This window comes from Vigna radiata, chromosome 8, assembly GCF_000741045.1.
Source record: "Vigna radiata var. radiata cultivar VC1973A chromosome 8, Vradiata_ver6, whole genome shotgun sequence".
Classification (NCBI taxonomy): Eukaryota; Viridiplantae; Streptophyta; class Magnoliopsida; order Fabales; family Fabaceae; genus Vigna; species Vigna radiata.
The window spans coordinates 2,309,434-2,334,715 of NC_028358.1; the positions used below are offsets into that span (position 1 = coordinate 2,309,434).

General features: G+C 30.5%; 2 protein-coding genes across 3 annotated transcripts; one reads left to right on the forward strand and one right to left on the reverse strand.

The window, feature by feature from the left end:
- The first annotated feature begins 2,457 nt into the window (after positions 1-2,457).
- On the forward strand, positions 2,458-8,408 carry LOC106772791 (homogentisate solanesyltransferase, chloroplastic). Its single transcript, XM_014659382.2, has 10 exons — positions 2,458-2,898; positions 4,104-4,228; positions 4,321-4,467; positions 4,716-4,941; positions 5,084-5,157; positions 5,527-5,619; positions 5,813-5,930; positions 6,016-6,078; positions 7,363-7,395; positions 8,019-8,408. The coding sequence occupies exons 1-10, from the start codon at positions 2,707-2,709 to the stop codon at positions 8,091-8,093; spliced, it is 1,146 nt and encodes a 381-aa protein (XP_014514868.1). The 5' UTR covers positions 2,458-2,706; the 3' UTR covers positions 8,094-8,408.
- Positions 8,409-9,862: 1,454 nt separating this feature from the next.
- LOC106770052 (IQ domain-containing protein IQM6) lies at positions 9,863-14,197 on the reverse strand. 2 transcript variants are annotated; one of them, XM_022785334.1, is made up of 8 exons: positions 12,916-14,197; positions 12,380-12,494; positions 12,218-12,283; positions 12,055-12,143; positions 11,879-11,966; positions 11,462-11,692; positions 11,249-11,350; positions 9,863-10,971 (listed from the first exon to the last, which is right to left on the reverse strand). In XM_022785334.1, exons 1-8 carry the CDS (start codon positions 13,176-13,178, stop codon positions 10,276-10,278), a joined length of 1,650 nt encoding a protein of 549 aa, XP_022641055.1. In that variant the 5' UTR covers positions 13,179-14,197; the 3' UTR covers positions 9,863-10,275. The 2 variants fall into 2 exon arrangements, with proteins under 2 accessions (XP_022641055.1, XP_022641054.1); XM_022785333.1 differs by having other exon boundaries at positions 12,892-14,197.
- Positions 14,198-25,282: the final 11,085 nt, after the last annotated feature.

Below are 25,282 nucleotides of genomic sequence, written 5' to 3' on the forward strand. Positions count from 1 at the left end.
AAAGGTTAAAATATTACTAAAGTTGTTTTTTAATGAAATAGATGATATAAATCCTTTAATATATGTGATTTGTATATAAGTAATTTTTGTTTTGTAACAATACTTGAAATGTATCTAATGTATTAATGACTTTTTGTTTTTTACCTGTTGCTGTAATTATATGTGTTGTAAATTTTACTTCATTTTATTTTAATGACTTAAATTTATTTACAAGAATTATGCTACACAATAAATTATTACTTGATTTTTTTAAATAATGATAGTTGTATATATTAACTGACATTAAGTTTAAATTGAATTCCATAATTATACATTTAAAAAGTAATGGTATAAATGTTAATATTCTATTATTATATAATTAAGTATAAAAGTTAATAATAATAATTTAATTTTTATTATCATATAAAGGTAAACGAATCATGACCATAAGGTTTTATACTTAAACAGAGTATATTTGTAAGGCTTATGAAATAGAAGAGGAATGTTTGATCGTAAGGCTTTGAGGTTAACCATAATGTTACTCGTAAGGCTTAAAAATGTAGTCAATATGAATAAGACTGGTTGTTTTGGTAAGCAAGCAATGTGATAGTATAGGTTATGGACGAATGATGTATTGTTTGATATCACTTGGAGTTGATGTGGTTTCTTGTGAGATTGTTTGATATCACTTGATGGTGACGTGGTTTCATGCGAGGTTGTTTAGTATCTATTGGTGGTGATGCATTGTGGTGTTTCATAGATGTATTGTGATTTCATGCATTGGAATTAATGATTTGAGTAGTGTGGATGAGTATGATTATTGGTATTGTTTTTTGGTTAGCTTCATTGTTTGTTTGTGTTTGTACTATCATGGTATAACTTTGTATCTTTATGTATACAAGAACAAATGATGTTAGAGTTGATGCTTTTTAAAATGAAGAGACAAGTAATGAAATCTTATGAAATGTTTTCAAAAATATAGTTGAGATAATAATATAGTTTAATTTATAAACTTTAAAACATTATTATAAATTATAATTAGATTATTTGTTATTTTTTACATAATTATAATTATTTTCTGATAATAAAATAAAAATTTTAATTGTTCACTATTTATGATGATATCATAAGTAACTTTTTTTAAGTAAGTAACTTTTTTTTAAGTAAATTAATTACACGAAAAATGTGTTACAGTAATAATTATAATAATAATTTTATTTGTTTTTATTATTGTAAAAAAGCAACACATATATATGTGTGTTTTCACTAGTATCGAATATCTATATATAAAGTACAAAGAAGATTATTATTTTTTTTGCACATTTTTGTTTTCCAATTTTAGCTTTTATATATACAAATATACACAGTAAATAAAAGTTACTTACGTCTATATATAAAGATGATTAATCCTTTTATGTGTCCTTGTTTTCCAATTTTATCTTTTATATACACAGATATATACAATAAATAAATTATTTACAACAATAATTATAACTATAATGTTATTATTTTTTATTATCATAAAAAAATTTAAACATATACTAATATGTTTTCACTGATAATAATAATTTAATATAAATACATTTATATGATATAGTAATAATAACAAACTTAATATCAATAACAATATAATTTAAAAATAAAATATAATACATAAATCAATAGTCTTAACATAATAATAATAATAATAATAATAATAATAATAATAATAATTTTACAATAAAGATAATTTAGTCATCTTATAATTTCATTTATTAGAATAATTTTTTTATCCAAACAAAGCATTATTAACAAATAATTAAATATGGATAATATATATTGTAAAATTATAATCAATAACTATTTAATTAAATTATACATTTCTAAATAATTGTGTACATTCTTAATCATACAGTTATTTCATTATTATTGTATATTCTACTGTTTACAAATACATTTAAATTATATATTTAAAAATATTAAATGCAAACGAAAAAATACATTCATTTTCTTTCTAACAATTATAATTATATATAATTAGCCATTTCTAACACGAAATTCACATTTTCATATTTATCAAATTTATAATAATTCATTAGTTCCTTAAATTTATAATTATTATTGTAACACATTTATTTAAATATAAAAAAATTATATTATATTTTTACATATGAAATAAAAAGGGAAAAATTGGTTTTATCATTATTTTCTTTTGATTTTACGCATCTTACCACCATTAATATGTAATAATATGCTGATATGTTAAAAAAATATAAAATACCAATGTTTTCTGTTACCTTTTTTTGGTCTTTTGATGTTTTATGTTTTTAAATGTTTCTGTGTTCATCAATATAAAGTTAGATAAAGAAAAAAGAATTATGGATAAATTTTGAGAGTTTTTTTTTTTTTATATAAAATAGTAAATTAAAAATTATTATTGTTGTTATTATTTTTTTAGAAAAAAAAAAACAAGGAAAACATAATCTAAGTTAAGTGGTGGTGGCCATAGAAGAATGCTAGCTTGTTTGAGCGACGGATAGGTCTGCCAAAATCAATGCCAATGAATGTCAAGCAATTTGCGTCAGAAACTATGTTGTTCTTCCAAAATTCATGCTCTTAATGTGCTTTTGAGGCATTCACCGTGAACTTCATCTTCATCGTATCCTACCACACTATGCAACTGTGACTGTTTTTCAGAAAAGACTTTTCAGACAATTCTTTTGGTTAGCTAGCTGTGTTCAGCTTCGCATGGAGCTCTCACTTTCTCCAACTCCACATCGGGTTCCTTCCACAATTCCCTATTTGAATTCAGCTAGACTGAGCACTAAGGCCACACTTGGTTTTTCCAGTCACTTCCACTCAATAGGGTTGCAACATCACCAACAAAGATGCTGCTCAATTCCGGTTTCCAAGAGACCCCAGAGACCCAGTTCCATAAGGGTATGTTTGTTTTCCCTTAAAGTTCCAATTTTGATTAATTTATTTGTGTTTTTCCGAGAAAAAGACAACAATAAAATTGATGGGTTTTGCTGAATGTTTTCAAATTGTGACTCCTTCTGTGCTTGGAATAATGAGCAATTTCTCAATCTCTAAATATGAATGTCTGGAATGTCATTTCTTTTGAGCATGTTCCACTCCACTGGTGTTCATGACTTCGTTCAAGAACTGGTGACTGTGATTGCTTCTGTGATGCTGACCCAATTACCTTTTCTATATTCTTTTCTGTCTTTTAATATGTATGTGTGTATATATATATATATATATAATTTTAGTTTTATTCATTGTATATATTTATGATTTAGAGAATATGCAACTGCATTATAAACTTGTTATTTTCATTTAATATAAGTAGGTTTGGAAGGATAATTTCAACCACATGTGCTAGAGAGATTGTAAAGTTTCCTAAGTGAATTCATTGACCTTGGGGTGAAGATTTAGTATTTAACAGAAGTAAAATATTACAGCAGACATGTACAAATCATGTTTGAGATGGTTAGATTAGGTAGTAATTTAGTTGAGTCTACATAGAAAACAAAAAAATAAAAATAAAAATGACGATGATACCAATGGAATGTGGTTGGAGTAAGATAGAGGCCATGTTACTTCTATAAAGGCAAGTCAACGGGTGAGGCTTTTTGTTTGGTGATTCTTAGGATCAATATTGCAGTAATAGTATAAAAAAACTATGGTATCTTGAGAAACTAAATCATGGCATTGGCATGGAAAAATGATCAAAGCAGTTCAATGTGGTAATAGAAGAATTGAAATAAAAGGTGCCAACAATAACATGCGATGCTGATGATTGTAGTGAGGTGAGCTGCAAATAGAGAAGTAACAAATATGAACTGACATGTTTTATATACGGTAAGAGTGTTAGTGTATTGTGGTTGTCACAGTGTTAACTAGAAATCAGTAGATATGTTTTTTTGTGATTATTTAATACAAATTGTATCAACGAGACTTGGAAAATTGGGCACAGAAGATTACAATTTAACTGCAATTGCAACCATTTAGTGTTTACTTAGTCTCTTTAACTTTACTATAACCGACTTTATTTTGGTTTATAGGACGTTTTTAACCTACATTTTTATTTTGGATGATATTTGAGTCTTCTTTATAAGTTTAAATGAAAATAATGCTGACAGGCTTGCACTGGAGTTGGAGCTGCTGGATCTGATCGTCCATTAGTTGAAAGACTTTTAGATTTGAAAGATGCTTGCTGGAGATTTTTAAGGCCTCATACTATACGTGGTACAGCACTAGGCTCATTGTGAGTAACTTTATAACTAGCTAGCAACTGTTTCACGCAGCTTGATGCCAAGTATACTTTGTCTAAGCTTTATTTTCTCTTTGTTTTTACAGTGCTTTGGTGGCAAGAGCATTGATTGAGCACACAAATTTGATAAAGTGGTCTCTTTTGTTCAAAGCTTTCTCTGGTCTTTTTGCCCTGATTTGTGGAAATGGTTATATAGTTGGCATCAATCAAATCTATGACATTAGCATTGACAAGTATGGTGCAGAAATATAAACAACTGTCTTATTACTTGTCTTCCACATGTTTTTTTCCTCTCCATCATTCCCATTTCACATTTCTTACTGAGTTTCAATATTTTTTTCTTGAACATGTTTGACTGCACAGGAATTTCATTTTAAGATTCTTCTGTTCTGGTTACAAAATTTTCAAGTTGTAGTTACATGCCTATGAAATAAATCATGATAGTAATATTAGCCTGAGTTGGTTTTATATTCTTTTTCAGGGTAAACAAACCTTACTTACCTATAGCTGCCGGAGATCTTTCTGTCCAATCTGCATGGTTCTTGGTTATATTTTTTGCAGTAGCTGGGCTGTTGATTGTGGGGTTCAACTTTGGGCCCTTCATTTTATCTCTTTACACACTTGGCCTTTTCTTGGGTACCATCTATTCCGTTCCTCCATTTAGAATGAAACGCTTTCCTGTTGCTGCATTTCTTATAATTGCTACGGTATGATAAGTCCCAAACTTTTCAGTAGCACCAACAATTTTGTCAATTTGTTTGTTTTTTGTTTTGGGAAATTAAGTTGGCAGTTGAATTTTAAGTAGTTGGGAATATATTTGAACAAGATTGACAGAAGAGTCTTATGCAGGTACGAGGGTTTCTCCTTAACTTTGGTGTCTACTATGCCACCAGAGCTGCTCTTGGACTTGCATTTGAATGGAGGTGGGTTATGGCTTATCATTTATTGCTTTGTATCTGTAATTGTTTAAGTCGAACAACTGAGCTCATGGTTTATGATGTTTAAATAGAGGATCACTGAAGAGTATACTGATTATGAATTTTTTGATGTTTTATCCAATAAAATAATTGAAACAAAAGAATAAAATATCTAAGGTGGAGTTTCTAAATTGAGGGCACCTCTAACTTATAACAGTCATAATGTTAGAAGGACGAACTCCACACCTCTAATATAAATTGTGCTTCGCTAACATCAACGAAAGCTTATGGCGTTAGCTTTTCACCACATTCTTTTTAAGTATGCAACTTATCTTTTGCGAGCTTATTATACATTTGTTGTATCTCTGGCTGCAGCTCTCCTGTGGTTTTCATCACAACCTTTGTAACATTTTTCGCATTGGTAATTGCTATAACAAAAGATCTTCCTGATGTTGAAGGAGATCGCAAGTAAGTTTTGGTACCCAATTGCGTGACATTGCAGGTTCATTGTTCTTATTTTGCTGAGCTGTTGATTTTTCTGTTCACCTCTATTCCAATAAATATGTGTATAATATATGTGTGTGTGTGTGCATATGCTCTGTATAAAGCATAATCTGCTTTCACGCTTTAATATGGTGCTGCATGTCTTAACTAACTTCAGGTATCAAATATCAACCTTTGCTACAAAATTAGGAGTTCGGAACATTGCTTTCCTTGGTTCTGGAATTTTGCTGATGAACTATATTGTTTCAGTATTGGCAGCAGTTTACATGCCTCAGGTGAATATCAACTTGCATCATGTGCCTAGCATGAAATTCTTTATTCATTCATGAAAACCTAATGTGCTTTCTGAACTGTTAACAGGATTTCAGGAGTTGGCTGCTCATACCAGCTCACATGACTTTTGCAATAAGCTTGATTTACCAGGTTTGTTAATTGGATTAATAACTGTTACAAAGGTTATCATTCTAGTTTAGTGGATTTTCATAAATGTTTTATTTATTCCAATTTACTCTGAATTGTATTTTGTTAATTATTTTTGTTATATTTGTTTACAGCTGTCGATTTTCTCTAGATTTTTTTGAGTTTAATTTGGACACGTGTTCCTGAACAATATGAATAGTAGTACTATATCAGTCCTCAACTATAAGACTTTTCTCGTGACTTAGATTTTTTTTTTTCTTGGAAAGTTTGAGGGTGGGGAAGTGGGAGGAATAAACTGATAGAAAAAGAGAGGAAAACAGAAGAGACACCAGAACATAGAGGAAGAAGCATCAGCTCTATTATGTAGGTAGAGATTCTAACAAGATATTCAAGCCAAATGCATCATAATCCAACATTAAAGAACCCATTTGCTCAAGGCTTTACACTCGTTGAAAGAGGAAAAGAACAAGAGACATGTCAAAAATTCCATGTGTGAAATTACTCAGCCAATGGTCTTATTCATATGAAGAGACATAAATAGGATGAACAACTGTTGCCCTAATTACATTAGCTTATTATATCTCGTAATATCTCTAAGTACAATGTTTCCCTATTAACATAACATTTAGCAGCACATAATTCTACTTCTAAAACCAATGAACTAAACATAGTAGAGTTCCGTCAAGCCTTAACTTAATCTTCACAAGGTTGTTGAATCATTCAGTATTAACTTCACAGAAGTTTTCCACCTTTCCGCTGAAAGTTGGTGCTAGTACGCAGTCTGTGATATTAGTGGACTGCCCAGTACCTACTTTCTGATTTTAAGTCCAAAAACCAAATTGCCCACATGAAAGGAAACCAAAATAGATCCCCAGAACTCTTACCCCTCTCATCTTACAGTATAGCTTTACCCGTTTTCATCTTAATATTAGATGGCATAAGATATAACCTCTTGTGATAAAGACTGCAAGTGCTTTGAGATTTCCATGGTACCATAAACTGTAGTGTTTTACCCGTATCTAAGATTCTTAAGATTGTGGGGGCATCTTAAGCTGATTAGAGTGTATTGACAATATATTCTTGTTGATATTACAAAGCAAAGCATTTCCCTCCTCTAGTGTTGTTGAGATTTTGTCTATCTAATGCACTATATGCATATTGGAACCTTAGTGCTATGCAGGATAGACTTGTCTGGTGCTTCTCATTTTTCTGTTTCTTTCTTGTTTCATAATGCACGAGTGGTTGTGAAATTGTAAGGTAGACATGACTTGTTTTCTTGTATTTCAGGCACGGGTACTAGAACAAGCAAATTATACCAAGGTATATTGTGTCTTCTGTAGGAAAATGATTGTAGCAACTTATTAACTGCTTTTAATGCTCAGATATTGGACCTCTATTTTTGTCTCTCGTAGCAAAGCGACTTTGGATGACGTGAATCACTTCAACTACTTATCAACACCATGAACCTTCTTATGGCACATTAGTTAATATCACTACCTATTTATTGGTTAAATACTAGTACCGTGGCAGTAAATAAATAGATTGACTGATGCAACATTCCTGTAGTTTAGTGTTATTAGATCGGGATAACATAGCAATGCCAATTGGCTTTTAAAAGAACATGCTTTGTTTGTTCTGGTAATTCCACTTTGTCCTTTTGGGGTCCATATAGAGACCAAGATTTTTTATCAATGCAATATGAAAAGTTCAATACTTGATTACTCTAGGTGGCAAAAATACAGTGACCAAATTATTCTTTTAAAAATATGTAGACTCCCACATCAATGATTTTATAATAGGACTAAAATCAAAAACAGTTTCCAAAATATTGTGTAAACAGCTTCTGTACACCATCTCTACTGGCCTAAGTGATGCCCTTTTGATTTCTTATCTCTTCCACTAGTGTTTAAGCTGCTTTTAAAATGTCTGCCTGTATGATGCAGGATGCAATATCAGGATTCTATCGATTCATATGGAATCTGTTCTATGCTGAGTATGCAATATTTCCTTTCATATAGCAAACATCGCTATGTTTTTCCTTGGAAAAAGGTGCACACCTGCATAGTTGGAGAAATCTTCTTTGTTGTATCAAGTATCAGTTAATAAACTAGCTATTTTGTTTTTTTAGTATGTTTGATAGTATTTGCTTTTACTTTGATTTAATGCCACTGACATATTTCATAATATTACACAAAATGTTTTGTATTGTTTTTGTACCTCTGCTATTTTTTGGCGATCAGTTTTGGCTAAAAGATGTGTAGTTTATTTTACAAGCATAGAGATGTAAAGTGTCAAAACAAAATATGGTTATGTGGCATCACTCAACTTTTGGATTTCATTTGTGGGCATTGCGTCTACCAAGGTGCATAATTTTCCTTATAACAGTTGTGCAACTCTAATTTTGATTACAGAAAAGTTAAAACAACTCATAAGGTTTGATCTATGGTCGTAGTGATATATAGAGAAACAATAATCAAAGTTATTAAACTCTTAAGTAAACTTGTTTCAGATAGATGAAAAAAATTATATAAATAATATTTTAATTTAAATAAGTTTACAAAATTATATAATTTTAAATAAATAAAATTTATAAAATATTATTTATAAAAATAAATATTATAAAACATAAATACTTAAATTATTATCATTAATTTTGATGCATAAAAAGGACTTAGGTTAGGTTTTATTGTTTAGAAAAACATTTTCTTTTTACCTATTACAAAGTAAAACACTACTCAACTCACGACTTTGTTAAAAAAATAAATAACTTCAGTGAGTGATGCACTGGGAAGGAGGTGAGACCATTATGCATGGCAGTGAGCGTGATATTAGACGTGACGGCAAGTGCAAAACAGAAGTGACGACAACTACGAACAGAGAGAAAATGAAGTGTGAATGGAGTGCGATCGAGCACACTTGACGACGACCTCAAGGAGGTGGGGCAATAGCGGTGACCAATAGAGAAAGATAAAGGAGCGTAAGAGACGGTGACAATTAGATCATGAAATCTTAAATTTCAAACGACTTAGTTTTTTTTTTTTTCTCTTTTCAAGTTTGTAAAATGTTCTAAACTCGTGATTTTACACTATTTTACTGATTTTTATCGTTGATTATACCAAATTTAAAAAAAAAATAAGTTTATTTTTAAATTAACTTGGAAGCACGTAAACTCGTCTAAATTAACAAGTTAGTTCGAAAGTTTGATAACTATGAAAATAATCATGGTATTACATAACACATTTAATACGCATGTAAATACAAAAGATAAAACTCTCAGCATATATTTAATATTTGTACAAAGAGATTAAGGCCATATTGTATAATAGAAATTGTATAATGCATAGAAATTGTATAATGCTGTGTTGAACTTTTTGTATTTCTTTCTATCCTTTTGTAATTAAGAACTTTTTATGGCATTATTTGCTATTTCGCTAATTAGATAACTTGTTGAATCAGCTTAACTAATTGGGAAAACCTATTAATCTTAGATTTATAATATAAACAGACATTTGTTGATTTTTATAATTAGTTGAGTCATTTATTTATGAAGCTTTTTGCATGTGGAGAGAAATTCTCTTTAGATTTTTTGTGAAGAATTTTTTATTCTTTTCTTTAAGTTATTGATTTAGGGTGACAGTTTTTTCTCAACTTATCAATTAATCTTATTTTGGCCTTCTGCTTCATCTTTTGTTGTTAAGCACTTCATAATATTTTATTAAGCACTCATAGTTGAACTTCGAAATATAGCACATTGTACATACCTCAAATCTCAATCTAATCAGGGTGTTTATTTATATCTTATTACGCAACAATTTTGGTGTTGGTAACAATTAATATATTCTGACTACCTATTTCATCTTGTCTATAGTATATAAGATAAACAGAGTACATGTTTTGAAGGATAACACAAAGGTGGGGATTTGAGAAATTTTCTGCGTAACTATACATGTTATTAATGATTTGCAAGTTGCTATTATCTCAATCTAGATTGGATGAAAGAAGCCGGTCAGATTCTATCCTCATTGGGAATCAGAAGATACAAAGTTATTTTGTTCCTCATCCATCACATGACCTACAAAAAACTATATGGCTTAAAAGAATGGCACTAAAAGCATTGCAAAAAGAACTCCTATGTCATTTTCTCAGCAGAAGTGGCATCCCTTAATTGCCACTTCATCCTATGTATTGTCAGCTGATACACTAGCTGCTTAAGGCACTTGGAGCAGGTGGAAAAGCAATATGAGGGCTGAAACGGGATAAAGGTGGTAGCCGAGGAGATGGATTCGTTGTTCTTATCCTTGGAGACAAATTTTGCTGTTCCAAAATCAAATTCTGAAGCTCTAATGGGTAGTCTCTCATGCAACCAATTCGAGGGCCTGCACCTGTTGTCCATTTAGTAGACAAGTGATTAGCCAATTGATATGATTTCCTTCCCTTGTGTGAATCTATCCTCTTCAAGATTTGCTCCTTTGGAATAGTATTCCCATCTTCATTTTGATGTTCAGCAAACATGTTTGATTTTGAAACCATGAATTCCTCCTCCTTTATGAATGATTCTCCTGCTGTCTCATAACCACTGTCTGATGACGCATACGGAGAATAAAATTGGGTACGAGGACCGCTTTCTTGCTCTCCAAAAACTTCAGGTACTATAACTCTTTTTGGTATCTCAATTCTAGCTATTTTTGATCCCAATCTTAGAGACAATTTTGACAAGGGTGGTTGAGAGGTTGAATCAGCATTAGAATCCTCATTTCTCAAGTCAGAGAGCTTTTCAGGTGATGTGTTGTGGCTTTCTGTTTCAGTGTTTCGAGGTTTCAAGGCCTCTAAAAGATTTTGTTGGAACATATCTTGGTTGTTTCCAGCTATGTCTTCTTCTTCGTCATCTGGATTTTTCTGGGTATAAGAAAATGGCAATCAGCATTTCACAAGAATTTTCATTCATGTGCTGTAATGAAAGTTGCAATTAGGTAATTTTTTGTGCATGGTCAAAGTTAAAATCTAGCTATAATTCTATCCCAAGTTAACTATAAAGAGATAACAGTGAATGTGTAGTTATGTTAATCTAGGAGTTTAATTTTCTTCACTCATGCAAATCCTGAATGGAAATTTGCATTGGATTGACAGATGTTATATCTTATACTGAAGAAAAGTTACCATTTAGTCATTTTACCTTTACATCTGTAAGATCCACGTTATTCTCCACAAGGAATGACATGAGTTCCTCAAAATTTTCTTCTGTTGGGAGATAATGCCCACTGTGAGGCCAAACCGCCTTTGAGTTGAAAAAGTCTATTGTCAGTATGCAATACAACAGCATATAGAAAGAAAAGGATAACAATATTCTATTCTATATCCATTATCAGGTTTCTGTCCTTCTTCATACCTTAAGAACACCATCTTCTGCCACTAGTCTACCAGCAGACAATGTGGCTCCCCCTGCTAGGAAGCTTGAATGTTGAAATGTGCCCTTGGTCTTCTGCCCTACATAAAGAGTCTTGGATGTACTAAGTACAAAAATCCACTTTGCTTTTCCTGTTGTGTCAACAGGTTTCCCACTTTTCTTATACATGAGCCTTCCATTCTCAAAAGCTACTTCATAATCCATCCTCTCCACCTGCAAAAGAAACAGCTTTTAAAATTACTTTTACATGTTGCTTGACAGTTAAGGTACATAAGCAGCTTTGAGTTTTTCTCTAAAGTAAAATATCATGGCTTGTTCATGACATATTTTAACATGACATAAATTCCTCTTCTTGAAAAAGAAGATGAAAAGGGAATTCAAAGGGAAGAACAAACTCACTGGACCAAGATATTTGATGCACTGCTGCTGAAGTTTTAATCTGGAACATCTCTCAGAAAGTACTTCCTTGCCTTCCCCAACATCAAGCCTACACTTGTAGGTTGATTTATCCGTTAGTTTGATTGAAAGTTACATGTTAAACAGAAATTGCATTTTCATTCTTGTTACAATCTTACCAATAGAAGAAAGGTTCAGAGCTATCACAGCGAAGCCATTTCACATAATAAAATTGAAGATTGTGACCATAGCGATGTCGAGGGTCAATCTGTTCAAGTTGGCAACCAGTTAGAGAAATTATCGGTTTAATTTGAACAATGTCACTTTAGCTATGAGACTTACTGCCTCTAGCCAGTGCTGCAAAGCAAGTTTCCGAGCCCTCACATCCTTAGACAGACCCTTTCCAACCTATTATTAAACACAAAATGAAAACATCTTACTCATCTTTCAATCTACAACATCAACAACTCAACATATTATGATACAAGTCATGTCAGATCCTACCTTGGCAGCCCTCTTCCTCGCCCTAGACCACCGTGACATGGCGGTCTCCGGTTTCTCAATGTCAAAAAAGGATATTGAACTGCGCTTAAGTTCAGCAAAATCCAAAGCCTTCCACCTATACATATGAATTTAGTTCAGTAACATAAACAATATCATGGACATCTTTGTCTTTCATAGAGACCACAAGCACATGGGTTATGGAAACTTTTTCAATTCCCTCTTCTTTCAACTTTATTTGACAGCACTCTATGAGATTGCTCAAGACTCCTAAATCTAAAAGTGTTCACTCTCATACAAAAGATGAGTAAATAGTATATGCATTGACAATGTACATTATTTTTATTTGTCATCCAAACACAGATTATATAGTAAATTTGTTGACATTTACAATAGTTGTCTGAAAAATTATACCTACCCTGATGTATGGTTGGTTGACACTGTAAAAAATTAATTGACATACGAAGTAACAAATAAAATGGACAATGTTTTATGTAAATTCCAATTGTGTTTACCCAGGTACATGTGTTGAAACTAACCATCTCTGCTCTGCAAGAACTGCACAATCTGCAAGTTGCCTCCTTGTCCTAAAACTTTTGTAAACTTTCTGCAACCTCAGCGCAGCTTGATCCCACATACTATGTGTCCCCCGCAAAGGCGTGTATGTGTTTTTCTCCAACCACTTACCACTACTGTCTCTACTCTTTGTGCTTTCTGGTTTACCAAAGTCCTTTTCCAAATCTGCTTTAGGAGATCTTAAAGAAAACATGCTTTCTAGCTCGACCGAACCTCCAACCATCATCTTCCCTGCATATTTGGATTTCTGCGAGTCAAGTTTTAAGTCTTAAGCATTAGACTAACTTACAGAAAAATATGTTCTATATCTTCACCTCTGAAGTTGATCCACCTCAAGAGAAACTTTCACAATAATGTCCAAATCAAATAATATGCAAGATAAGGCTTTTCTCATGTAATAAATTGCTATAAATATAACTCAAATAAACCAAATTTAAGGGTACAACCAAGTTTAGAAAAAGAATTAGGAAAACAGAACAAAGCTTGGAGCCATGATTAGCATTTTATTACATGTTGCAGACATTAAGATCTTTAAATCATCGCCTACTAAGGTTTTTGAAAAGCTTCATGGACTCTTAGCATTCATGATCCTTTATAGAAAGAGGAAGGAAAACAAATGCATGAAGGGGCATAATTTTTATTCGGATTTCGAAATCTTCAGAGCAGAAAGAAAAGTGAATAAATTTCAATAATCGTCAGATTAAATTACTGGCCTCTAAGCTTTAATTATATTTTCTGTCTCAGTGTCCTGTCCAGCAAAAACCAAATCCAATAATTCCATAAAAATTGATACGCAAAAGACTTATCCGTTGCTTCATCAGATAGGTTTCTATAGAATCTAGAAAATGACATATAGAACAAAGAATCAAATCTTCAACTGTTTAAAAATAAAAATAAAAAATCAAACATTGTCTTGTCTAACATTTCAGAAAAGGTGTTGAAGGACATTGTCATTGCTGGTATCAATTTATAACAAACCAACAACAAGAAAAATGATCAAATTGTCCCTTAATCCTCCTTCCCTTATGAATGCTTTGATGCCATTTTTCTCCTCCCTTAATCCTCACTCACACCTCCCCAACGTAGAAAAAACCAATGCCATGGTTGTGATCAAACCAGAAAACATGCAACCAACATGGCACATATTCAATCATAAGAATCATAAAACATTGTCACATCTTTATGCATGTTTGAATATTGAAAAAGACAATGACAACATATTTTTTTATACATACATATAGGCCAACACCATATAACAACAACATCAACAATAATGTCTTTGTCGTTGTCATTGTCGTTGATGATTATGAAAGAGCATCAGCGTACCTGAATATGTGAAGTGGGATCAAGGAAGAGGAAAGGCTGAAGGAGGTGTTCGGCAGAGAGAGAGAGAGAGAGAGATGAGAGATTGAACAAAAACAGCAACAAACAAACAAAAGGGTAGAGAGAGAAGATGAATGTGGAGAGAAAAGAAGGAAGGGATCCACCCAGAAAGGAGGTGGCACAATGGAGGGTGGCAACGTAAGAGAGAGAATGAAAGAGAGAGCGAAGAATGTGGGAAGAGAGTGTGAGGAGAAAGAAAAAAGATTTCTTTTTTCGGAGTTAAAGGGTGCCTATGTGTGTTGCTATGCTGTGCTCTCTCTTCCTTACAATGCTCATTGCAAACAAACACGTTCTGCCATGTTTATATGCTATTCTTGCACCACCCTTTTATAGACAAAATAACATTGCATAATAAATAATGAAAATACAGAGAATGGAGGAATGACAAGACCATGGCAATGGAAACACAGAATTGAAAAGGTTACTTTGTTTGTTTCTACGATGTTGTTTGGAGTGAAGTGAGACATGCAAGCTGTCTCTCATACTCTGACTAACTCACATAACATGATTTTCTTTTTCTTTTTCCTTCTCCATTTTCTACACCCTTTAATTTATTTTCTCGTTATAATTATAATATATTAGGAATAAATGTGAATCTAACTCATGTCTTAAATATAAATGAAAAAATAGAATACTGTATAAAGATGAAAAATTTATTAACTCATAGTCTTAAAGTTTTGAGTTTTGGATGAAGAGTGGGCTCAATCTCTTATATGATTACTCAGATGTCATTAGTGTTTGTGTGATCCACATATAACCTTTTCTCGATAAATCCAATTTTACTTCTAGAAAAAAAAATATTACTGAGAGGAAAAGTTTCCCTAAGGGGAATCATATTTTAAGTAAAAATTAATTATTGAACAAGAATGTGTGATACTTTGCATCAATTAGTTTTTTTAGATGTTTATTTAGTTACAGTTCCATCCTTGTTGTAACAAATATGTAATTTCAGTATTTTAATGTGCCTTTTTTAAATTTTGTAATTTAGTTTTGTAAGTTATTATAAATAAGTAGAAATTTGGTTTGGTAAGTTATTATAAGGAAAATGATATTTTAATACCATTTTTTGACACCATTTTGACACTGCACACGTGTCAAAATGTGGTTGGACGATTTCAAATTAATAAAAAAAACTTTAGTTTTTCTCTTCCAAATATGCTCTTGTCTCAACTTTTTTTAATTTGAAATCGTCCAATCATATTTTGACAACATGTGTACAATGTCAAAATGGTATAAAAAAATGGTGTTAACATATCATTTTCCTTATTATAAATAATTTGATCTGATTAATAGTTTGAGTCGGTTGGTCCAATCTCACCTAATATGTCACTTTAAAAGGTTGTATTGAACAGTTGTGTGTTTGTTCTGTTTTTCAAAAATAAAAAATTACTTTAAATATAAAACCAAAAACAAGTAGGCATTTTAAAATTAAGAAAATTATTGAATTTAATTTTAGATATAATAATTTGATATACAAATAAATATAATATATATATATATATATATATATGCGTGTTTGTGTTTAAAAAAATATTATTATTTTTCTTTTTTAAAAAAAATATAATTATTACTTTATAAATTACACCAACTTATATATTTATGAGTTAATCCACTCTATGTCCATTTAAAATGTAGGTTAAATTGGTTGAATAAAAAGTGACTTAATATAGTTTAGATAATTAAAGAGAAAAACAGTCAACTTGACTGAAATAATTTATTAAATTTACAAATAAAAAATTGTTTCCATTACACTTTTCTTTTAAGCTGTATACCATAGTTATCTGAAATCATACGAAAATTGTCTGTTAATATATAAATATTACGAAAATAAAAAACATTTGAAAAAGTGACACTTATATACTTTGCTATAATTTATATTATATGCATATTATTCGTAAATTCTTAACTGTTATATATCTGTTATTGTATTATTATATTATGTTTATTTTGTCGATGAATTGTTAGTATGTATTAATGGAAGAATTGAACTGATAACCTATATCTATTTCATAAAAAAGTGTGACACAAATGATAAATAATATCATTTATATATTGACTGTTAATTAATTAATTAATTAAGTATTGTGTGTATAATTTTTTATTAAACTTAAATTGAAAATAATATTATAATAAAAGATAGCTTGAAGTGCAGATAAAAATGATTACCATCTAATCTATGTATGTCGATAGGTTATTTTCATCTAATTTTAGTTATATTTTCAAAATATAAGTAATTTGTTGAACAACTAATTATTAAAACAAGGAAAATTCTAATCACTTGCTTTTTTTAAAACCTAATAACATATGCACTTTGACTCCAATGTGGATAATGATTACATGCAAATATAAAGAGAGATATGATTAAACTTTCTAGACTGTTTTTCTATATAAAATAATTATATATACACTAACTAGTGGATATCTTAAACTATACTCGACATAATAAAATTTTGCATATTTTTATGAAAAAAATGTAGAAATTGATTTTTATTTTTTTAAGAAAAGTTAATTATATTTTTTAATATTGAAATTTTGAAGTAAATTTGAATGTGCCCTCATAGATCAAAAACAAACATTTTACTTCCTTAAATTTAGAAAAAATTAATTGTAGTCCCAATGACTTGAGAGACTGAAAATAGTTTTAAAAAAATCACTTCAGACTCTTATATTTAAACTTATTCTTTTTTTAATTTGAGAAATTACAATAAATTTTCTTTAATTTAAAAATTACAATCAGATTTTTTTTTCTAAAAGTTTAACATAAATCAATAATTAAATCACTTAAAGTAAATAAGTTTTTTTTTACACATAATCGTATTTACTTTAATTTTGTACGACATGTGGTGCGAAAGCGGCTTCAACAATGTATGTTATAGTACAACTAATTTATTATTAGGCTTAAATAGAATTTTGATTTATTTTGTTTAATTTGATTGTTTATCAGGTGCTTAGTAAGGTTTTAATTTTTATTAATTTAGTTTTTTGGTAATAATGTTTAAATCCTTAATGGAAGGTGAAAAATATATCTCAGATGTTAGTTTGTGATTTATTTTAAATTTTTTTGTTTTTCTTTAATTTAAAAGATCATTGTTCACGTGTGTTAAGTTAACATTGTGTCACATTGTATTGTCAATACTATATGTCAAGTTAATATCAAGTGTTTTAGTATCTTATATTCAATTCAATTTTAATTTTCATTAATTTTGTTCAATTTAGTCTCAATTTTCGTTAATTTTATTCAATCCAACTACAATTTTATCTTTTTCTAAGTTGATGCCAAATTTAATTTTTTATATAAATGTCATATTGAAAGCTTTATTAAAATTCACATTTTTATCAAATATTTCTCTCATTATTTTTAAGTCAACTTTAACTATGTTATTAGAAGAAAATTATTAAATTTATGTATAATTTTTTTAAACCAATTCTAACCATATCCTTTTATATGTAACAAAAATCAAACAAAAATTTTAATAATTTCCTTCTAATAATATAGTTAGAATTTGTTTAAAAATAATGAAAAATATTTAATAAAAATTTCAGTATAATAATTATATAAAAGTTAAATTTGTTTAGAAATAAACAAATTTGTGATTGAATTAAATAAAATTAATGAAATTTAGGACTACGAATAAAAATAAGAAAAATTGGGATTAAAATGAATATAAAACATTGTGACATTGGTGATTTAATACGTGATACTGTACAAATATTAAACTGTTCCGTGACATAATACTGATTTAACATGTATATAAACTTTTTAAATTAAAAAAACAAAAAAAAAACTATGAACTTTTATATATTGAACACCCGAGAAAAAAAAACGAGATGAAAATAAAAATCAAAGTTGTATTTAAACATAATGATTATTATAATTAATATATTATTATTATTATTTTTTATTATTATTATTTTTTTTTTTAGCATGAAGTTGGTGGAACAGTGTGCAATCAAGATACAGTTTTCCTAAAGTGTATGATGGAAACAAGACTACTTACACTGTGTGTTACTTTGATTTAATTTATATTATAAAGTAGCTTTTATCTATATCTATATATAAAAATTTTCAAATATTCTTCTTTAGATCAAAATTATAAACATAGGTAAAGAAGCAGAAACCCTAAAACTATACCATGACGTAATGCATCATATAAACTACAAATTTTAAATTAAAAATGATAAAGATTAAGCTCTCAAGTGAGAGCTTAAAAGTTAGTCTGAGTATTATCGTTCTAATTAAGGTAATAAATTATATAAAAAATGACTAAATGTATTTAAATTTTAGGCTATTCAAAACATTATTAAATGATAATGTAAAATATTTTGTGCTTTTAAGGTTTTTTTTTTCAAAAAATATATAAAATTTTTATAAACTTACTATAATTATAATTATTCGATATCTTAATTTAATTCTTGTGGATTATATTGTTACATAACTTTTGAGATTGTTGTGTCATGGTTTTGCTTTTATAAGATTTATTGTTATTGTCAGAAATATATACTTTGAGAAAAAAACATTTTTTTTCTGACCTCAAACCAGATAAAATAATATTGATAGAGCATCTCAAGTATTATTTAAGTTTGAAATAGATTTTGTCCACTTAAAAAGTAGAGAAAAAAATATATTTTTAAGTTATCTTGATTGAGTTATTGAATGTACCAAAATAATTTTATTATTTTTATAACAAATAATTTTATTTAGGTTAAAACCACTTAGGCGTCTCTGTTTTCGTAAGATCTTCCCATTTTGGTCCCGTTCTTATAAAACTTCCCAATTGGATCCTCAAAAGTGCTAATTTGAAACAATCCAATCCCTAGCGTTAAAAATTGTTAACGGCCGTTTAAATTTGATGACGTGACATTATAAATAAATTTTATATTAAAAACTATTAATGAATATAGATTTTATAAAAGGGCAAAGTGGGAACTTTCTTCTTCCTCCTCCCCAGAACCTGAACTCATCTTCCTCAATAGTGNAAGCCCCAACAGAAGTTGATGCATTATTTACTAACTTTTCTTTTTNCTCCNAAGNAATAGATGCAGCCAACCTAATACCCATCAAAACTAACAAATAAGAAATAACATTATAAATCCAAAATTACTACCGGTTCAGGGTTTTACATGATTGAATGCTGACTCAACTAACCTTTAGTATATATCCATGAAAGTCTTGTAGTGCATGTCTGTTGTCTGTGAGACTGAAATTGATAGCCAGTTTTCAATTTCAGGAAGGACAAATGAGGGGTCAAGCGATTTTATGAATTTTGTCCAATAAAATAGTGGTAACGAGACTTCTAAATTTCGTTCTGCAAAAATCGTAAAGCAATTTAATTTATTTTTTTCTAAAAAATCGTAGAAAAAATCAATTTAATAATTTCTTTAACATTCTGCAGAGTTCTTATGCTATCCAGGATGAATCAGCACAGAGCTTTGGCAGATCCAGTGATGAAACTGGAGAGTTGCATGATGCGACTCAAAAAGATCAACCAAGCATTTCTTCTGTGACCTCANAAAAATCCCAAAACTCTGAATAGATTCAAATCAAAACGGAGAAGACCAAANCAGCCCCCTAATCTCCACTACGCTTTCCCATCATCACACACCAATCCATCCAAATTCTTGGATTCGAAGCATCAAATCCTCTCTTCCGGTTCATCACACAGTAGATACATACAGAAGACGAAACCCAATACAGAGAGATGGCTACAATTATCAGAACAAAAGAAGCAAAGGGAGAAGCGCCACTGACCCTATGAAGCTCCATCGACTCTTGGCAACGTTGGCAACGGGCTCTACTGTGACAGTGGCGGGCTTGACAAATTGAATTGGGGAAAAAGATCGAAATTATAAAGGATTTGGTTATTTTTGTTCGGTCTGAGGAAAAAGATCGAAATTCCGAGATATGCAAATTTCTGTTTTAGGGTTGGTTTGAGAAAGAAGATGAACTATGGGTTTTGCGGAGGAAGAAGATGAAGTGGGAGCTATGTTTGGGTTCTGCAGAAGAAATTATTTTCTATTCCAGATTTACCCTTCTAAAATCCTGATCACACAAATATTTATTAATAATTATTAATATAAAATTAATTTATAATGCCACGTCATTGATATTTAAACGGCCGTTAACGATTTTTAACGGTAGGGGTTGGATTGTTTCAAATTAGTACTTTTGAGGACTCAATTGGGAAGTTTTATAAGGACGGGACCAAAATGGGAAAACCTTACAAAAACAAGGACGCCTAAGTGGTTTTAACCTTTTATTTAAGATTTTTAATTTTATTTTTTATGTCCTATTAAAATATTAAGAGGTATTAGAAAATCCATCTTATTAGGTGTTAATTTTATGAGAGTGAATGAGCTGTAATAAAAATGGTATGATTTTGAATTTCCTTTGCATTCATGTGTAGTCGGTTAGGACTACGAGTAAGATGTTATAACATGTTCATAATACAACAATATTGTAAGTTGTTAAAGTGTCGTAGAATGTTGAATACGAGTTCAACTTCTTTTTCATCTGTTAATCGCAAAACAATTCAACGCGTTTTTCCCTTCGATTCAGATGTCAAACTCCCTTCATACACAGACACCGACACAATTGCTACCAGCCTTTCACACGTGTGATTGGAAAAACATGCAAGTTAAAGTTCCTACATGAAATATAACTTAATGTTTTTCTTTAGTGAGCCATTTGGTGCATTAATATGTTTTTTTTTTTTAATGTTTTGCGTTATGTTAGTACAAATCATGATATAAACAACTAGCCAAAATAAACATCGAAGTAAATGGAGCATTATTCAAAACTAATAAAAATACACATTTATAAACAAAAGGTGCAAATTTTAAACTTCTCAAATATTTTTAGAAATCAATATCTATCTAATAAAACAATATAACAGGGAATTATCAAAAAATATCCAGTTTCATATCACGATACTTCTTTAATTCTTTTGTTTTTTAGTCATTTATTCGTTTGCACTCTCTGTTTTTCAACATGTATTACTTTCTTGATTTTTCATCTTCTTATTTGGTCACCGCGACTTTGAAGTTTAGGTGTTATTGAACATACATTGTCTCAACTTCTTCCTCTTCTTCTTCAAAGTTTGTTTTTATACTTTTTTTGGGGTAAGTATCGATTTGAAGGTTGGGTCTTCTTCAACTATATTTTTTTTCGTCTTATTTATAATTTTGAAAGATGTTTTTGGTGGTTATTATGTTATCTTTTTAACTTCATTTTTTAGTTTTCATAATATGAGTTTTTAGTTATCATTTGGACGAGATGACTCGCTGGCAAGGATGGATGGGCTGACGGGATGACCAGGATGGACTAGACTGATTGGGTGTCAGGATGGATGGAATGACAGGATGACTGGGATGAATGATTTAGCAGGGCTGACTTGGATGGATGGGTTGACAGGGTGGTAGGGATGGTTCTACTAGTTGGTTGAACAAGATGGACAGGCTGACATGATGGACCGAGATGAATGGTATGGATGGGGTGATGAGATTATTAACATGATCGGCTAGACGAGCTAGAATCCATAATCTATGATCACGACATTAGCCCTTTGACCATGACCATATTTATGAAATTGCAAAATTCAAGAAACGGTGAAACTTCTTTATGACCTAAAATCTTTAACCATAAGTGTTTTTGCTTTTTGATTGTGAATGATTGTATCAATGGAATGTAAATATTAGTCCTTTCTGTTTTAGTGGTTGATTGATGTGTTTTTTAGTTGTATCTATATTTTTTTTGTTTCAATTCATTTTGTATATTATTTTCTAGTATTAGGAGTTTTTGTTTTGGTGTCGACATTGACATTCTGGTGCACTGGTGTCTAATTTAAGAGTGAGAAAATGCCTCTATTTATTTTAGCTTGTGCCTAGATGGTTGTATTTGTATTTAGCTTATGTTATATTGAAATGTTTATTATAATGGTGAGGTATTTTGTTATCGATGAGTGTTGGTTGATTGTTAGAGATTTTTAGTTTAAAATTGTTTCCTCCATCACCCATTAGTGTCCTTAATGAACTTATTTATTTCTTATACTTTGGCATAACTACATTTGAAACATGTTTGCAAGTTTTAAGCTAGCATATCTCTCTATGGTGATGATTCCTAATTTGTGTTTTATTGTTAGTAGTTCATCAATATTTACTTCAATATGACTTCATACAATTTTTTGTAATGAACCATATTCAAAATTTGTTGATTGGGGTTGTTGCATTAGTTGACACCACATGTTTTATATTTTCATCCTTTTTTGATAACTAAATATGTTTGTTCTTTTAGATTTAATATTATAACTCATGTCAAGTTACATTCTTTAGATTCATTTTACGATCACTAACCTGAAATGTGCCAAGTTGACGGGTTAACGGGATAGACGAGATTCGATGGGTTGACAGAATGGTCAAGATGGATGGACTGACAAGATGTTTTGGATGGGCTGGGCTGACTAGATGGTCAGAATAGATGGGTTGACGGGATGACCAGAATGGATCGAGCTGATTGGATGATTGGGACAAACGAGTTGGCGGGATAGTCGGAATGGATCAAGCTAACTGGATGGTTGGGATGGATGGGTTAACAGGATGACCAATCTGGTTGGGTTGGCTTAGATGTCCGAGATGAACAGGTTGACAGGATGACCAATATGGACGGGCTGACTTGGATGTTAAGGTGAACTTGATGGACAGGCTAACATGATGGTTAAGATGAACGAGATAGAAGGGCTAGTCGAACTGAATGGGCTAGACAGTCTGACTAGGATGGACGAGCGAACAAGATGGTCTGATGGCATATCTCTTAACCATGGCCAAACACTTTCAAGAAAAGTTGAAGCCTTCTATTCAAGATAGGTTGAGACTCTTTCTCTTGGACCATCATGGAAGTCCTTAGAGTAGGATTTATTTAGGTCATATATTTTGGCCAAATAGTATATGTTTCTTAGACTTATATATTAAGACCAAATTAATATAAATTTTTTCTTAAACAAATTATCCAAACTATGTGAAAAGTATATCTGATACTTTAATTTGAGATAACGTTATAACTTAAATATTAATACTAATAAATTCAGTTTGAATTATTAATTATAATAATATAATTTAATTTGTAAAATGTTAATAGTTTTAATTTATTCAATTACGTATCTTAGTTAACCAATTATACTTAAAAAAGATGTTTTTACTATTAAATATTGTCAACACCCAATTTTGTATAAGTAACTAAATAATATATGTTTTTTGTTTCATTCTTTTTACTTTATTTTATTTTGTCTTTTTATCATGTTAATTTTGTTTATATTGTTTCATTTCGTTTTATATTATTTAATTATTATTTTATTTTATTTTTATTAATTTGTTATTTTATTTTATTTTAATTTATTTCATTTTTATTTTATTTTATTTTATTTATTTATTTTATTTTTTTTAGTTGGTTTCCTTTTGCTGTTTAGTTTTATTTTTATATTTTTTTACTTTAATTTTTATTGTAAAAGTTGACAAAACAAAACAAAAAAAAAGGGTTTTTTTTTTAAAAAAACAAAAGAAATCATAACAGGAAAAGTAGACCGGTGCTTCTCCCCTATTGTCAGTGTAGGCAATCACGAGTTGAGCTCTACTCTCTGCGATGTACAACATATCACTGCATGCTTAATACTTAATGCGGAGGACTGTCCCTCCTACGACGACGAAAGGCTGACAGTAGCTGCAACCAGATAATATTTTGAATATTTTGTTTGTCAACTTATACAACAAGCATGAAAAAAAAAGAAAAAAACACACAGAAAATCCCAAGTTACACGCTCCTCTTGCACCACGCTTGGGGGGAAGGACCTGTGGGAATAGAACCAGAGATCATAACAAGAGAGCACAAGATTTACAAAAAGGATCGCGATATATTAACAACGCGTTTTTCACAACGCTTTTGACAACTCCACGTGTTGCATTGTAATTGGTTGCATTTTATTTTTTTTTAAATGAAAATCTTATTTTCAGGGGTCAGACTAAATTTCCGAAACTGCCCCCACTTCATTTTTTTTACTGAAACCTCTGTCCAGAATAGTTGGTTCTCATTCCTAGGGTTCATTTTCAAATTTCCGTTCTCTCTCCTTCGCAGTTCTTCTCCTTCGCAGTCTCGTTCTTCTCCTTCGGACTCTCTTCTCCATTTCTTCGAACTTGTTCGATTTTTTAAGCCATGGGTTCGTCTGGTGGTTTAGATGAAGTCTTACATGAACAACATGTTCTTATTGAAGAACTAGAACAAGAGTTATTTTCATTGAAGGATGAGTTGCTTGAAGACATAAATAAAGATGAAGTTGCTTTAGGAACAACGGGTAAAGATGAAGACTTTTTCAATGATTTTGCAAGTGAGGGAGGATTTGACAGCAATGAAAGCGATAAGAAGGAAGGACAACGTCGAAAGCGTTTCAAGAGCAAAGCCTGTAGAACTCCCTACACCGGTTACAGTCCAAATCTAGGTTGAGAGTTATCTCATTTTTGTAATATTGCAGTATTTGGTATTTATATAAGAATGTAAACTTGTATTTGGAACAGTTAATATGATTCTGAATAATGAAAGTTATTTTTCGAAAGAATATTTTATTGTGTTGTTGATTCCCTGTGTTATTTAATTTTGATTCATTATTTAAGTTAAGTGAAACATATGTTTATGAGGAGGACCAAGTACATGTTTGTGTGGGTTGGGATGTAAGTTGGTGCATCAATGAAAATCACACACCACTTGAAATCACACAACACTTGTACCCTCCCCACCTAATTCTAACCATGTTAGCCCCCAACATCCAATTGGGAGTAGCGTTCAAAAAACCCGGGAGCAGCCATCAACTTTCGGTACAGAATCCATTTTCTCACCTGGTAATCGCTTACAGCCTGTTTGTAAGCGATTACACAGGCTAATTGGTCATGAAAATCACACACCACTTG